This window comes from Balaenoptera musculus, chromosome 13 (assembly GCF_009873245.2).
Source record: "Balaenoptera musculus isolate JJ_BM4_2016_0621 chromosome 13, mBalMus1.pri.v3, whole genome shotgun sequence".
NCBI lineage: Eukaryota > Metazoa > Chordata > Mammalia > Artiodactyla > Balaenopteridae > Balaenoptera > Balaenoptera musculus.
In genome coordinates, this window is record NC_045797.1 from 79305449 (window position 1) to 79320035 (window position 14587).

The 14587-nt window shown below is 37.5% G+C and overlaps 1 protein-coding gene across 3 annotated transcripts in view; it reads left to right on the forward strand.

Moving 5' to 3' along the window:
* NBAS (NBAS subunit of NRZ tethering complex) overlaps positions 1-14587 on the forward strand; it is a 342092-nt gene that overhangs the window by 138872 nt on the left and 188633 nt on the right. For all 3 annotated transcript variants that reach the window (XM_036873210.1, XM_036873209.1, XM_036873211.1), the window contains 2 exons: positions 6745-6930; positions 8217-8390. In XM_036873210.1, the coding sequence (XP_036729105.1) occupies positions 6745-6930; positions 8217-8390 (360 nt within the window). The remainder of the gene's footprint in view (positions 1-6744; positions 6931-8216; positions 8391-14587) is intronic.

A 14587-nucleotide genomic window follows, 5' to 3' on the forward strand; every position in this document is an offset into this window, starting at 1 on the left:
AACAGGGTTCCTGCATTCTTATTTATTTCACACTTAGCTGATGTACAGTATATGAGAAAACATCATTCTAAGGCCCTGTGATAAAAGAGATGAGGAAGAGAGCATTATGACTTCTGCCCTAAGACACTGAATTTTATGGGAGTGGCAAGCATTCAAGTCATATACTATTATATTAAACATAACTTTTTAAGTTCTATAATAAAGGTACAAAGAGAAATGTTGGTAGAAGACTAAGGAAAGGACAGATAATCTGACAAATGACAGGCGAAAGCATTTATGGAGAAGTATTGAAAATAGGTGTTGATGATAATGATTATGATAGCAACTAATATTCCATGCGGTGCTCACATCCGACAGGATGCACTGTTATAGGTACTTTACATATGTGATTTCCTTTAATCCTTGTCACCCAAGGAGATTAGTGCTTTCCTATTCCCATCATATATACTCACACTGAGGCATGAAAATGTTAAAAAAAGAAAAAGTCATTCACGGTCACAGACCTAGCATGTAAGGGTGCTAGGATTTGAACCCAAGTAGACTGGATCCAGAGTCCCTGTTCGTAAGCTCAACTAGGGGTAGACAGAGGAATGTGCACTTTTTCTTATGCCGAAGTCATGCAGAGAGTCAGTAAGATTCTTCAGTGCTGAGTCACCTCCAATTTCCAAAGACAGTGGAGACAGTGGCAGAACACATAGGGCACATTGGGAGGAAGCTGCCTCGGGCACTCATGGTTACATTTTGCCAGTTCCAGGAACTCAAATATGACAGAGAGAAAAGAGAAGAACGATATTTTCAAACTTTGCCTTGTGAGTAGATAAAGAAGACCTACAAAGTGTGATTAGATAGGTAGCCTTTTCCTAAAATCTCTTGTCTAATTTTTAACATGGTATATTCAGTATACAGTTAGAAATGTACTTCTCTGTCTGTTCAAGACATTTCAGTCTTGGGAGTCTCCTTTTAATAAGAGGACATACTCACATGTGTATCACCAAATGATATCACCTATTAACTTCTTCATAGAAATGAGTTGGCCTAAGGCCAGAATGTAGCAAGGGACCATCACATAGGTTATTTGCAGTTGCAGAAGCTCCAAGAACAAAAAGACGGGTTGTAGAAGCCTCCAAAAACTTTTCACATGCCCGAAGGAAAGAACATGAGCTTTGAAGACAGAGATACATGCTTAGAATATAGGAGTACCTTTATCACACTAGCTTCAGGTTACGCAAGCGTGACAGTAAGTGATAAAAAGATAACCTATTGCACAATAATATTTGAGATCCTCCTGTCCTTACCTGACTCTTTAGAAGGAAAAGTAAGTGGGAGCAGTTCAGAAATCACTTTACTCAATGGAACCTGGGTAGTCAGCGTAGCACAAAGGAAAAAAAACACCTCAATCATAATCAAAAGCAAGGTTTGTCAGTGCTTCCTTTTGTTAGTAAAGTTTTACTGGGACACAACCACACCCATTCATTTAAGTATGGCCTGTGCTGATTTTCTGTTACAGTGGCAGAGTTGAACAACTGTGGCAGGGCTCATAAGTCTAAAATATTCACTGTCTGGCTCTTTAGAAAACTTTGCATCCCCTGCTCTGAAAAAATCTAGAATAGCTATGTTGCCTCACACAATACATTAAGCATTGGAATCAGCAAATGGGAGCCCATAAGCCCCTATGAATTGTTTTATGACCATAGGACATATGAAAAAAGCGAAATGCATTTCTGAAATTCCTCACTGACAACAACTCTGAAGCCGTATATACGATTTCTAGGTTCTTTTTCTTTTCTTTTCTTTTTTTCTAACATCTTTATTGGAGTATAATTGCTTTACAATGGTGTGTTAGTTTCTGCTTTATAACAAAGTGAATCAGTTATACAAAACATATGTTCCCATATCTCTTCCCTCTTGTGTCTCCCTCCCTCCCACCCTCCCTATCCCACCCCTCTAGGTCACAAAGCACAGAGCTGATCTCCCTGTGCTATGCGGTTGCTTCCCACTAGCTATCTATTTTACGTTTGGTAGTGTATATATGTCCGTGGCACTCTCTCACTTTGTCACAGCTTACCCTTCCCCCTCCCCATATCCTCAAGTCCATTCTCTAGTAGGTCTGTGTCTTTATTCCCATCTTGCCCCTAGGTTCTTCATGACCTTTTTTTTTTTTTTCTTAGATTCCATATATATGTGTTAGCATACGGTATTTCTTTTTCTCCTTCTGACTTACTTCACTCTGTATGACAGACTCTAGGTCCATCCACCTCACTACAAATACCTCCATTTCATTTCTTTTTATGGCTGAGTAATATTCCATTGTGTATATGTGCCACATCTTCTTTATCCATTCAACTGTCGATGGACACTTAGGTTGCTTCCATGTCCTGGCTATTGTAAATAGAGCTGCAATGAACATTTTGGTACATGACTCTTTTTGAATTACGGTTTTCTCAGGGTATATGCCCAGTAGTGGGATTGCTGGGTCGTATGGTAGTTCTGTTTTTAGTGTTTTAAGGAACCTTCATACTCTTCTCCATAGTGGCTGTATCAATTTACATTACCACCAACAGTGCAAGAGTGTTCCCTTTTCTCCACACCCTCTCCAGCATTTATTGTTTGTAGATTTTTTGATGATGGCCATTCTGACCGGTGTGTGATGATATCTCATTGTAGTTTTGATTTGTATTTCTCTAATGATTAATGATGTTGAGCATTCTTTCATGTGTTTGTTGGCAATCTGTATATCTTCTTTGGAGAACTGTCTATTTAGGTCTTCTGCCCAATTTTGGATTGGGTTGTTTGGTTTTTTCATATGGAGCTGCATGAGCTGCTTGTAAATTTTGGAGATTAATCCTTTGTCAGTTGCTTCATTTGCAAATATTTTCTCCCATTCTGAGGGTTGTCTTTTCGTCTTGTTTATGGTTTCCTTTGCTGTGCAAAAGCTTTTAAGTTTCATTAGGTCCCATTTGTTTATTTTTGTTTTTATTTCCATTTCTCTAGGAGGTGGGTCAAAAAGGATCTTGCTGTGATTTATGTCATAGAGCGTTCTGCCTATGTTTTCCTCTAAGAATTTTGTAGTGTCTGGCCTTAGATTTAGGTTTTTAATTCATTTTGAGTTTATTTTTGTGTATGTTGTTGGGGAGTGTTCTAATTTCATTCTTTCACATGTAGTTGTCCAGTTTTCCCAGCACCACTTATTGAAGAGGCTGTCTTTTCTCCATTGTATATTCTTGCCTCCTTCATCAAAAATAAGGTGACCATATGTCCGTGGGTTTATCTCTGGATTTTCTATTCTGTTCCATTGATCTATAATTCTGTTTTTTTGCCAGTACCATACTGTCTTGATTACTGTAGCTTTGTAGTATAGTCTGAAGTCTGGGAGCCTGCTTCTTCCAGCTCCGTTTTTCTTTCTCAAGATTGCTTTGGCTATTTGGGGTGTTTGTGTTTCTCTGCCTGTATTTTAATTGGGTATTTGTTTTTTGTGTTGTTGATCTGTGTGAGTTCTTTATATATTGTGGATATTAACCCTTTATCAGATACATGATTTTCAAATATCCTCTTCCATTTGGTAGTTTGTATTTTCATTTTGTCGATGGTTCCCTTTGTTGCACAGAGGCTTTTTAGTTTGATATAGTCCCACTTGTTTATTTTTGCTTTTGTTTCCCTTGCCTGAGGAGACAGATCCAGAAAGATATTGCTAGAATAATGTCAAAGAGTGTACTGCCTATGTTTTCTTCTAGGAGTCTTAGGGTTTCAGGTCTTACATTCAAGTCTTTAATCTGTTTTGAATTGATTTTTGTGTATGATGTGAAATAGTGGTCTAGTTTCATTCTTTTGCATGTGGCTGTCCAGTTCTTCCAACACCATTTATTGGAGGGACTGTCCTCTCTCCATTGTGTCTTCTTTGCTCCTTTGCCAGAAATTAGTTGTCCATATATATGTGGGTTTATTTTTAGACTCTTAATTCTGTTTTATTGATCTATGTGTCTGGTTTTCTGCCAATACCAGTTTTAGTGTTTAATGACTGAAATTTGGGTTACAAAATATTTATTCAGGTTTTTAAAAAATAGCACTAACAAAAAGAAAAAGGCCTATACTGGAATGCAAAATGAGTTATCATTTTTTACACTTATCTTTTTTCTTTATTTTATTAATACTTTATTTTTTAGAGGAGCTTTAGGTTTATAGAAAAATTGAGTAGAAAGTACAGAGTTCCCATATAGTCCCCTCACTTTCTGCCCTACCCACTAGTTATCCCTATTATTAACATCTTGCATTTGAGTGGTATGTTAGTTACAATTGATGAATCAAGATGTCCTTCAGTGGGCAAATGGATAAATAAACAGTGGTACATCCACACAATGGAATATTACTCAACTCTAAAGAAGAAATGAGCAATCAAACCATGAAAAGGTGCGGAGGAACCTTAAATGTGTATTACTAAGTTAACGAAACCAGTCTGAAAAGGCTATATACTGTTTGATTCCCATTATGTGACATTCTGGAAAAGGAAAAATGATGGAAACAGTAAAAAGATCAGTGATTGCCAGGGGTTGGTGGTAGAGGGATGAATAGATGGAACACAGAGAATTTTTAAGGCAGTGAGAATACTCTGTATGATACCATAATGTTGGATACCTGTCAGTCTACTTTGGTCTAAACACACAGAAAGTAAACACCAGGAGTGAACCCTAATGTAAACTGTGAACACTGAGTGATCATGGTGTGTCAGTGTAGGTTCATTGATTGTAACAAAGGTGCTACCCTGCTGGGGGATGTTGGTAACGGGGGAGGCTGTGCATGTGTGGGGACTGGGGGGATGTGGGGAATCTCTGTACTTTCTGCTCATTTTTGCTGTCAACCTAAAACTGCTCTAAAAAAGAAAGTCTGTTAAAAATAAAAACAAAGTTAGCACTTTCTGAAATATAATTTTTTAAGTCTAATTATAATTCCTAGACATCTTGATTTCTGTTTTAGTAATCAAGAATAGTTATAAAGATTTGCTGTGCACCTGAAACTATCCCAAAATTGTTAACCGGCTGTACCCCAATATAAAATAAAAAGTTAAAAAAAATGAATAATTATAAAGAAAGGAAAGTGATTTGGGGGTGCTTTATTTAGTTGGCTGTATACACTTTCATCTCTGATTTATTTAAAAACACTTATAATAGGGGTATTTTTCTTTAGCTTCATTTTATGTATTGCTGTTTCATGTGGCTTATGCGATAATCAAAGTGGTATCTGACATAGTTTTATCTTTTTCATTTTTACAGGTTAAACTGATGTAGTACTACTTCTTCCTTAGCGCCTATAAATGGCTTTTGGAAATCTTGTTTGTTGGTTTAGGAAAATGTGTACATATAGTGGTGAAATTTATCTATTGGGGGCTTGGGGTATGTGGTATAATTCTGTAAGTTGTAACAGAACCTACTTTAAGGTGTCAGTAATTTGCTTTTCAAACATTTTTACTTCAGTGATTATTTTGGAAAGCAACAACGTCAAAGTTGATATTAGAAACCCAGATCTGGATTGCAAAATTGGTTGAGTGTGTTACAAATTGCTAATGTGCTATGTGTTCAAACTATTGCACAAAGTTGTGTTTTACATATCAAGTTTCTTCATACTTTCTGAGATTTCCTGAGTTTTTAAGAACTTGGTATACAGGTAGACGTGGCTTTTCCGACATTAATTGTCCTTTTGTTAAGGTATTGCCGGATCCCTTCCCTTTTGCCTCATGCCTTATCTACCTGTAGTTTTCCCTCTTATTTTTATTTGCGCCACTCTTTTCAACTGAACGTGCAGTTCTTCTTTTTTCACCTCTTCACCTGTTAATCCCTGAGTCCTGGAAGGGCTTTGGGTGGATCTGTGATATCGCTTGGCATTTTTTTGTTGTGCTGCGTGACTGTTTCCTCTCCCCTTTTCCTCCTTTCCTCGCACCAACGCTTCCCTCATCATTCTCAGCAGTGATTTTGCTTTGTATTTCATGGGGAAAGTTGAGAAATCACTTCCATTTGCCCTACTCTTTCCAGCTTTCCCACAGGAGAGGTCTCTCTTGCATTCTCCTGAACTGGGGGTTAAGGCCATGTTAGATGATTTTGCTGTCAATCAGAATATGTCCATTTTATAAACCTGATCAAGTGATGGGAGTGAAATTGCTGTGTATTGAGCATCTGCAGAAAGATTATTCTTTGTTTTGTTGTAAGGGAGGTCTAAATAGTTGAATTGGGACAGAGAAGGTTGAATTAATCAGAGTTAATCGTTCAGCAAGAGTTTATTGAATGTCGTCTATAGGGAGGACTTGTGGAAGGAGAGGTACTGTACAGGACTATGGAAGCCAAGCATTCTTTTTGGGGCAGAGTGGTATAGTGAAAATAGGTTAATTTGACATTATCACTACCTAGCTATGTTTTTTCTTTCTTGCTTGTTAATGTTCTGAGAATTAAATAGACAAATATATGTAAACTGCTCAGTAAACTGTAATGCTCTACGAATTGAAGATGGTTGTCTTTCTTTTATTTTTATTTTCAGTATTTCTTGGTGATTATTTGATTCTTTTGGGACAGTTTGGTGCTGATATATTTCATAAAGAAGTCTGATGTTTTTGTACTGAATAAAAAAGTATGTAGTAATGCAGTTTTATATAAAATGATTATAAGGATTATTGCTAGATTCTATACTAGAGGCTTTTACTTTAGAATATATGGAAAAGAAAGATATAATACTCACAGACTTACTCTTGCCTTTCCATTTTAGGTTGACTGTGCATTGTCACTTATTCGACTTGGAATGGAGCGGAATATTCCTGGTTTGCTGGTTCTCTGTGATAATTTGGTTACTCTGGAAGCATTGGTTTATGAAGCAGGGTGTGATTTAACCCTAACCTTGAAAGAACTCCAGCAGATGAAAGACATTGAAAAACTAAGATTACTGATGAGTAGTGTAGGTTTTATTTTAAAACTTTCTTTTTAACTATTCTGTGTGTAGTTTGATTAATATGTGTCTCAAAGCCAAAGATGTAGTGTCCTTCAAACCAGAGAACTTAGTCAATAAAGGAAGGTTTCTTGACTTAAAAAAAATAAATCAAGTTTTATGAATAAATTACTGAAGGCATCCAAAACCATTTTGGCTGGTTTTGTACCTTCTTTGCCCTGCATTCATACTTATCTGTACATGACTTTCTTCCCCCCTTCTAGCGAGGCATATTTAAATTAGCTGTCATTCTCGTAATCATGTTTCTAATCCTTCACTTTGTTAAAATTCCCAACTACTTGTATATTCAGATGATTGGCTGGGTGGTTGTATGAAGAAAACATCTTGGCTTCAGGGTTTGTATGTGTAGGAGAATTTGCCCGGCCATTCTTAGATTTTTGGGGGGGTCACTTGGGGGAGAAAGTACAGTCTCCAAAGTTAGGAACCGATTTCTACTGGCCCACTTTTCCTCTCTTTCTCATGCCTCTCACCATCTTTTTTCCTCGTATCAATCCCCCTTTTCTCTTTCCCTCTGTCCCCACCTTCCTTTTCTCTTACTAATTTCTTTTCCCTATGATCCACCAGTGAAAATTGAGTTGTGTTACATGCAAGATGCCTCTTAAGAGATTCAGGTGTTGTATCTCCTGGGATAAAGAAGAGAAGGGATTGTATAATTTCAGGGATAAGGAGTAAGATTATGTGTGTCATTTGGAGTTTCGTGAAGGTGGATGTGAAGGGGTAAAACAAACAGAAGAAGAGGAAAAGGGTGGAAGAGAATCTGGGATTTCTCAAGTGGCTCCTTTCTAGAGCTTCTTTGTGCATATCTCTCTCTGTCCTTTTCTCTTTCACACTCTCTGTTGGCCTATCCCCCCTCCCCCCGACTCTTTTTACACATACACATACACACACTTTGGGGATAGAATCTCTCTTTGCTCTGGAAGACCTCAGGACTGAGCAGCTGCAGCAGCGTGTTTGTCTTCCAGAGCTGGGCTTAGGCTGTCGGGGCCCCCAGGGTGGTCGTGGTGCTAAAGAGATGGGCCACAGCGCTCTTGCTGCTGTTGGCTCTTCCAGCCCCAGGCAGAAGGTGATTCTCCTGCTGCCTCTCAGTCTCCTTGTGAGGCGTGAATTGGAAAGTTTTAGAAAGTGTGGGGCTTTCATTGTTTCACATGAGTCTGATTATCCTTGAGCTTTAACTTGTCTGTTATTATCAGGTATTTAATTTAACGTATGTTTGTTTTGGTAAATTACATTTTCAGTGTTCTGAGGACAATTATGTGACAAGTGCCTACCAATGGATGGTTCCCTTTCTTCATCGTTGTGAGAAACAGTCTCCTGGTGTGGCTAATGAGCTATTAAAGGAATATTTAGTAACTTTAGCTAAAGGAGACTTAAAATTTCCCCTGAAGATATTTCAGCATTCCAAGCCTGATGTAAGTAGAAACTTTAACATCTTAAAAAATCTCTGTACTTTTTCCCCTACAGAATTAGGTTTTATTTACAAATTTTTTAACACTAGGCTTTGCAAGTAATTTCTCTTTAAACAGAAGTGGTTATCATTTTATTCTTTAAAAATGTTTTAGCAGTTTAGTCCAAAAATTTTTTGGAAGTTTTTAAGATTATGTTTACCTTGATTGATTTACTCCAAAGTTTGTTGACTCTTTACTACATTGTGGAAACTGGCAATACCAAAAAGACTAATAATTGAAAGGTATTGAATTCTTACTATAGGCAGGCACTTTACAAGTGTTAACTCATTTAATCCTTGTAACAATCCTATGATGTAGATATTTTGATTATATTACTATTACAGGAAAAGAAAATCGTGATACAGAGTTGTTAGGCAATTGCCCGGGGTCACAGTAAGGAGTGGAACCTTGGGTTCAAACATAGGTTTTCTAGTTTCCCAGCTGTGTTCTTAACCATTATGCTTTAATGTAACACCAATAGAAGAAGAAGAAAAAACTTCTACCCTTGAAGACCTTCAAAATATTTATTAAAATTTTTAGAATCCCATAAGAAAATCTTATAATTATTCTTAATAACTTTTATATTTGCTTAAGACTGACCTATCTATCTATCTATCTATCTATCATCTATCTATCTTTTTTATAGAAATCAAATAGTTGTTCAGATTTACTGGTGATAAATCGTTTTGTTAAGTGCGGGTTACTTTTGAAATGTAAATAACCTCTTAATTTAACCATAAATCAAATATACTGTTTCAAGGGATAGTGGCTCCCTTTCCATTGGAGGGGACGCAAGCAGTATGGCGTAGTCACTCGAGGCACTGACTTTGTAGTGAGAGTTAAAGCATTAGGTTGGGATTCAAGCAGAGCATTGAAGGCCCCTTCTAATCCTAAATTCTAATTGAAAGTACTCCTTGTACTAGCTTTTGTTAGCAATTTGATGTCCTCTGAGGTATATGGTCATAGACCATTATAATCAAGATGAAAAGGAAAGCATTGCTTAGTTAATCTCACACATTTTTTGGTTTCTGGAAGGGCTGTCTGTCAGAAATATCTGTGTTCATTGGCTATTTAAAGTTTTCCATCTTCTCATAAGCAGTTTCCATTTAGTATTCTGATTTTAAATTTGGGGTGGTTTACTATGAGCCGAGGGTGGGTTGCTTATGACAGCAGAATGCTATGTGAGAAGCAGGATGGGTTGAATATGAATGTTTTATGAGGAAGAAAGAAGTGACTTTAAATTCTTTCCAGCAATCTTGTTTGCGATCCTTCTTCCTTACAGAGTCTTGTAAATCCTTTGTATATAGTTAGCTTTTTGTTGTTTTTACTTGGCAATTTAGCATGTGCCTTTTGAATAAAATATATAGCCATTTGCCTTTCTTGAAATATGTCAAAATCAAAGCAGAGAATAATGGTGTTGCTGGGCTCTTCCTTTCCAATCCACCCTCTCTATTTCTATCGATGTTATCTTTCCACAGCACAAATTTGATCATGTCATGATCTACAGAAAATCTCTGGTGGCCTACCATTGCCCGCAGGGTAAATGTTGGGCTCTCTTAAGTGGCGTGGAAGGTTCTTTGCGGTCTGCTTCTAGTCTACCTCTTCAGCCTCATTTCCTTTCATGAGTGCACTGGTTTACCCACACTAACTTTTCACCTCTTCACCCTGTCAGGTTCTTTCATGCCTTTTTGTGTTCTGTGAACCTATTTCCTTTGCTTGTGGTAATCGGGCCCCTTTCCTTCATTTAACAAATACCTGCCTACCCTTCAGGATCCTGCTGTCCAAGACTCCCTCTGCTGTGAAACCTCCGGGGACTTATCTGTGCTAGGGTGGGCCTTGTAGCTGCCTCTAGAATAACTCATATCTCACTGTGCTGTCATTGCTTGTTCAAGTTTGTCTCTCCCTCTCTTTGTTTCCTGAGTCCGTCCTCTCTGTCTCCGGTGTCTCTGTACTGCCAGGGACTAGCCCAGTGCCGTGTAGAGAGCAAGTGCTCAGTGCATTTTGGCAGGGCAAATGAAGGCATGAATGATTAACTCTGGGTTTCATTATGATGCTTTAGATCACCTGATTACATTTATTTGCTGTGCTAGGATTGTCCTTGGAGCATTGTTTTTTTTTTTTTTTTTTAAATTTCAAACAGGCTCAGTAATTTATAGATAAAGCAGACAAAAATTTTGTAAGGGACTAGGACATTTGAATAAGACAATTAACTTGCTTGATATAATGAACAAACATAGAACCCAGCAACAAACAATTATAGAAAAACTATTTTTTCAAGCACATAATAGATATTTGCAGAAATGACAGATACCAGGCCATAAAGCAAAATCTCAACAAATTCCAGAGAGTTGCTACCACACAAATGGAGCATTGTTTTTATTTTATTTTCCTTGACTGTTCACAAAAAGAATTTACCTTGGATCTGCCATGAATCATGCACAAGGTATTTTTAGTGCTATAAAAGGAGCCGTGATTTCTGTATCCAACAGCTTAGGTTAAGGTATGCCGCATTAACAAATGACCCTGCAATCTAAGTAGTTGACAACAGCAAATGTTCATTTCTCACAAGTGTCATGTAGGCTGTGGTTGGGCTTCTGCTGTGTTCCATGTCTTGTTCATTCCAGGACTCAGGCTGAAAGAACAGTTCCCTTTTCTGACTTGTGGCACAGGAAAAAGAACAAAGTAGAACCACTCAGTGGCTCTTAAAGCTTAGCTCCCAGTGCCTCAAATTACTCCCTCTCACATTTCACAGGCTGAAGGCTCTGTGGCCACACCTGGTGTTAATGGGGCAGGGAAGAACAATCCTCTACTAGAAAGGGGGGAGGGAATAATGGGAACAATAAGACAAATACAAATTTGGCTTTTCAACTATCTCATGTGTTTCAAACTCTTCCTCTCTTTTATAACATCCTGATTTTAAGCACTCATTTCTGATTTTAAGCCATTACTCTTTGCTTGAATCCCTCTTTGGGAAGTGAAACTTGTGAAGTAACTTGGGCAAGTCTGGATAGAGATGACTTGGGAATAAAATATTCTACCTTCTCGTATCATTTTCTGTCTTTTATACTTTTTTTTTTTAATGCATTTGTGCATCAGAACTATATGGATTAAAAAGAAAACAATTTTCTAGGCCCAACCCAGATATAATAGATTAGAATTTGGGGGAATATGGAATATGCCACTCTTGTTTTTGCTGTTCCCACCATTCTCGTATGGTGAAGGTCACTTTAATCTGATCCGGTATTGAGCTGTTTCAGGTTTCAAAAAGACTGTCCTATTTCCAGTTCTCCCGTATTCCTAGGATATGATCCTTTGGGGGTCCAAATTAGAAGTATTGGATACTCACTAGGCCCTTCTGCTTGTAGATACCAGACTGTATTCCAGTAATGGGGACAAATGGGAAAGTCTCCTTAACACTGTAAACTCTCAGCTGCAATTTCCTGTTGGCCTACTTTGGGCCCACACTCCTTAGGAAATTGAAAAGTGCCTCTAGGACTGTGCTGTTCAGTACGGTAGCCACTAGCCATGTGTGGTTATATAAATTAAAATATAAAATTGAAAACTGTTACCCAGTCTCACTAGTTTTCTATGCTATTCCCAGTATTTTACAATTACAAACAGTGCTACAACAAGTAACCTGTTTATATTTATTTTGTACTATTGGCATATCTTCAGGGCATATTCCTGCAAGGGGATTCCAGGCTCTGAAGGCAGGGTTGTGTTGGTATTTACCACATTTCTCTCCAGACGGGTTGTTCCAATTTACATTTCCACCAGCACTGTGTGAGCATGGCTGTTTCTCCACAACTCTGCAGACATAATTTGTTGTCATATTTAAAACATTTTGCCACCGTGATAAGTGAAAAATTACATTTCAGTGTTGTTTTAATTTGTACTTCTCTAAATATGAGTGAATTTGAACATTTTCTCATATGCTTGAGAGGCATTGTCGTTTTTGTGAATTGTCCATTCCTGCCTTTTCCCCATTTTTCACTTTGATTTTTGTTTCTTTGTGCCTTAACTTTTAGAAATTCATATATATTAGTGTAATTAGTCCTTTTTCTGTGGTTTCTATTGTGAATATTTCACCCAGTGGGTAGGTTGCCTGTCTTTTGACTTTGTTTATGGTGTATTATGCCATGCAAAATCTTTTACAGTTTATTTTTTGTAATCAAATTGAGCGATTTTTTTTTAATTGCTTCTGTATTTTGAGGCATGGTGAGAAAGCCTTTTCCTATTACAAGGTTAAAGAAGAAATCACTCATGTTTTCTTCTAGTACTTGTATGGCTTTATTTTTATGTTTAGACCCTTAATCTATTTGGAGTGTTCTTTTGCAGGGTGTGAGATACGGATCTATTTTATGTTTTCCCTAATGCTACCTAGTTGTTGCAGCACCATTTATTAAAAAAGTTTATCTGTACCTGAGTGATTTGAGATGCCACCTTTGTCATATACAAAATTTCCATTTGAGTCTAATTCTAGAGTTTCTCTATTGTTTTATTGGTCTGTTTGTCCATATACTAAGTACGACACTGTTTTAATTATAGAGATTTTATAGTGTGTTTTTAAAGTCTGGTATGGGTAGTATTCCTTTGTAGTGTTTTCTTTCCCCCAGTTTTTTAAAAGTTATTCTTGTATATATTTTTTTCTATCTGAACTTTAGTATAATGTTCAGTCACCCTATTCAAGAATAGGGGGCATCATTCTATTTGTTCATATCTTTCTTAGTGTCTTTCAGGAATGTTTAAAATTTTTCCTTATATAGGTTTTGCACATTTCTTGTTAAATCTATTCCTAACCACTTAATTTTCTGTTTACATTACAAATTGCGTTTTATTTACCCTCATTTTCTCTAACTTTATTGTTTGTGTATATGAAAGTTATTGATTTTTGTATGATAATTTTCAGTGATTCTTTCACTGTTTCACTGATTTCTTTTCTTGCTTGTTTCTCTGGGGTTTCCCAAGTATTCTATCTTAACATCTGTTGTTCTTTTTCTAGTTGTCTACTAGTGCATAATTTTAAGACCTTTTAAAAGAAATTATGATTTTGTCACATTTTACCTTGCTATGCAATATGGGAGATAATTTGCTGCCCATGGTGGGGAAGATTTATTGATTTCTTGGAAAGTCCTAAATGGGCTCCCTCCTATTAGCTTGAGGTGGGACAAATGATGGTTTAATAGTGACCACTGAGATATTAGTACAGGAATAATGAGAATAAAAGGAAGTGTGTCTTACTGTATGAATTTGGACATCTGTAGAGAGTCTAATAGGACAACAGTGAAAAGTATCTTAATGTGAGCATTATGATTCACGTACACAGTAGATTGTATTAAGAAGGATATGCTGAGTGGCATAGGAAGAGAACAGAAAGGTGCCATAGGAGTACAGAGAGGAGAAAGAGTTCATGTAGAGAGTAGTATGAGGATTTATTCATTGGACCAGCATTTATCAAGTATAAGCAAGAGACTCTGGAAATCTGGGGAAGTCCAATTGAAGTCAGCCAAATGGACATAAAACTGGATTATTCGGGAGGTTTTAGGGACTAAGGTTTTAAGAAGTTCCTTGAGAAGACATTCCAGGTAGGAGTAGAATAAGACAAGGGGACGTAATCAGACTAATGCCATGTTTAGATAAAGGCAAGTTATTTAACCTGAGTGAATTAAAACTTTGAGCGGAGAGGTAGCGGTTCATAGGACTGGAAAAATGGGTGGGCACCAGGCCACGAAGGAGCCTGAGTGGAAAGCAGAAAGTTTACTCTTTACCTTTCACATTGAAGGTCTACTAAAGGGTTTTGAGCATACCTGATCAAATAGGGACTCTAGAACAGGTAACTTTCAAGTGACACTTCAGTGTCTCAGGGAGGGAAAGACAGGAAGCAGGAAGATGGAGGGAAACATCAAGGGCTATGGCTTCTGTTTCAGCCGGTTTCCCACGATGTTCCTTGACTGAAACTGGTTTCCGTTTTTTCATCTTCCTCAGGTGCTTCCTGACCATGTTTTTTATTACCATATTTTTTTATTGTTTATTGCCATATTTTTCCTCAGGCTCTTCCGTCCTTCCGTACGTGAAGCTCTGCTGCAGGATCGTGAGAGCTAACGCTTAGCTTAGGCTCTGGAGCCACTTGCCTGCGCTCAGATCCTGGCTTGACCGTGACC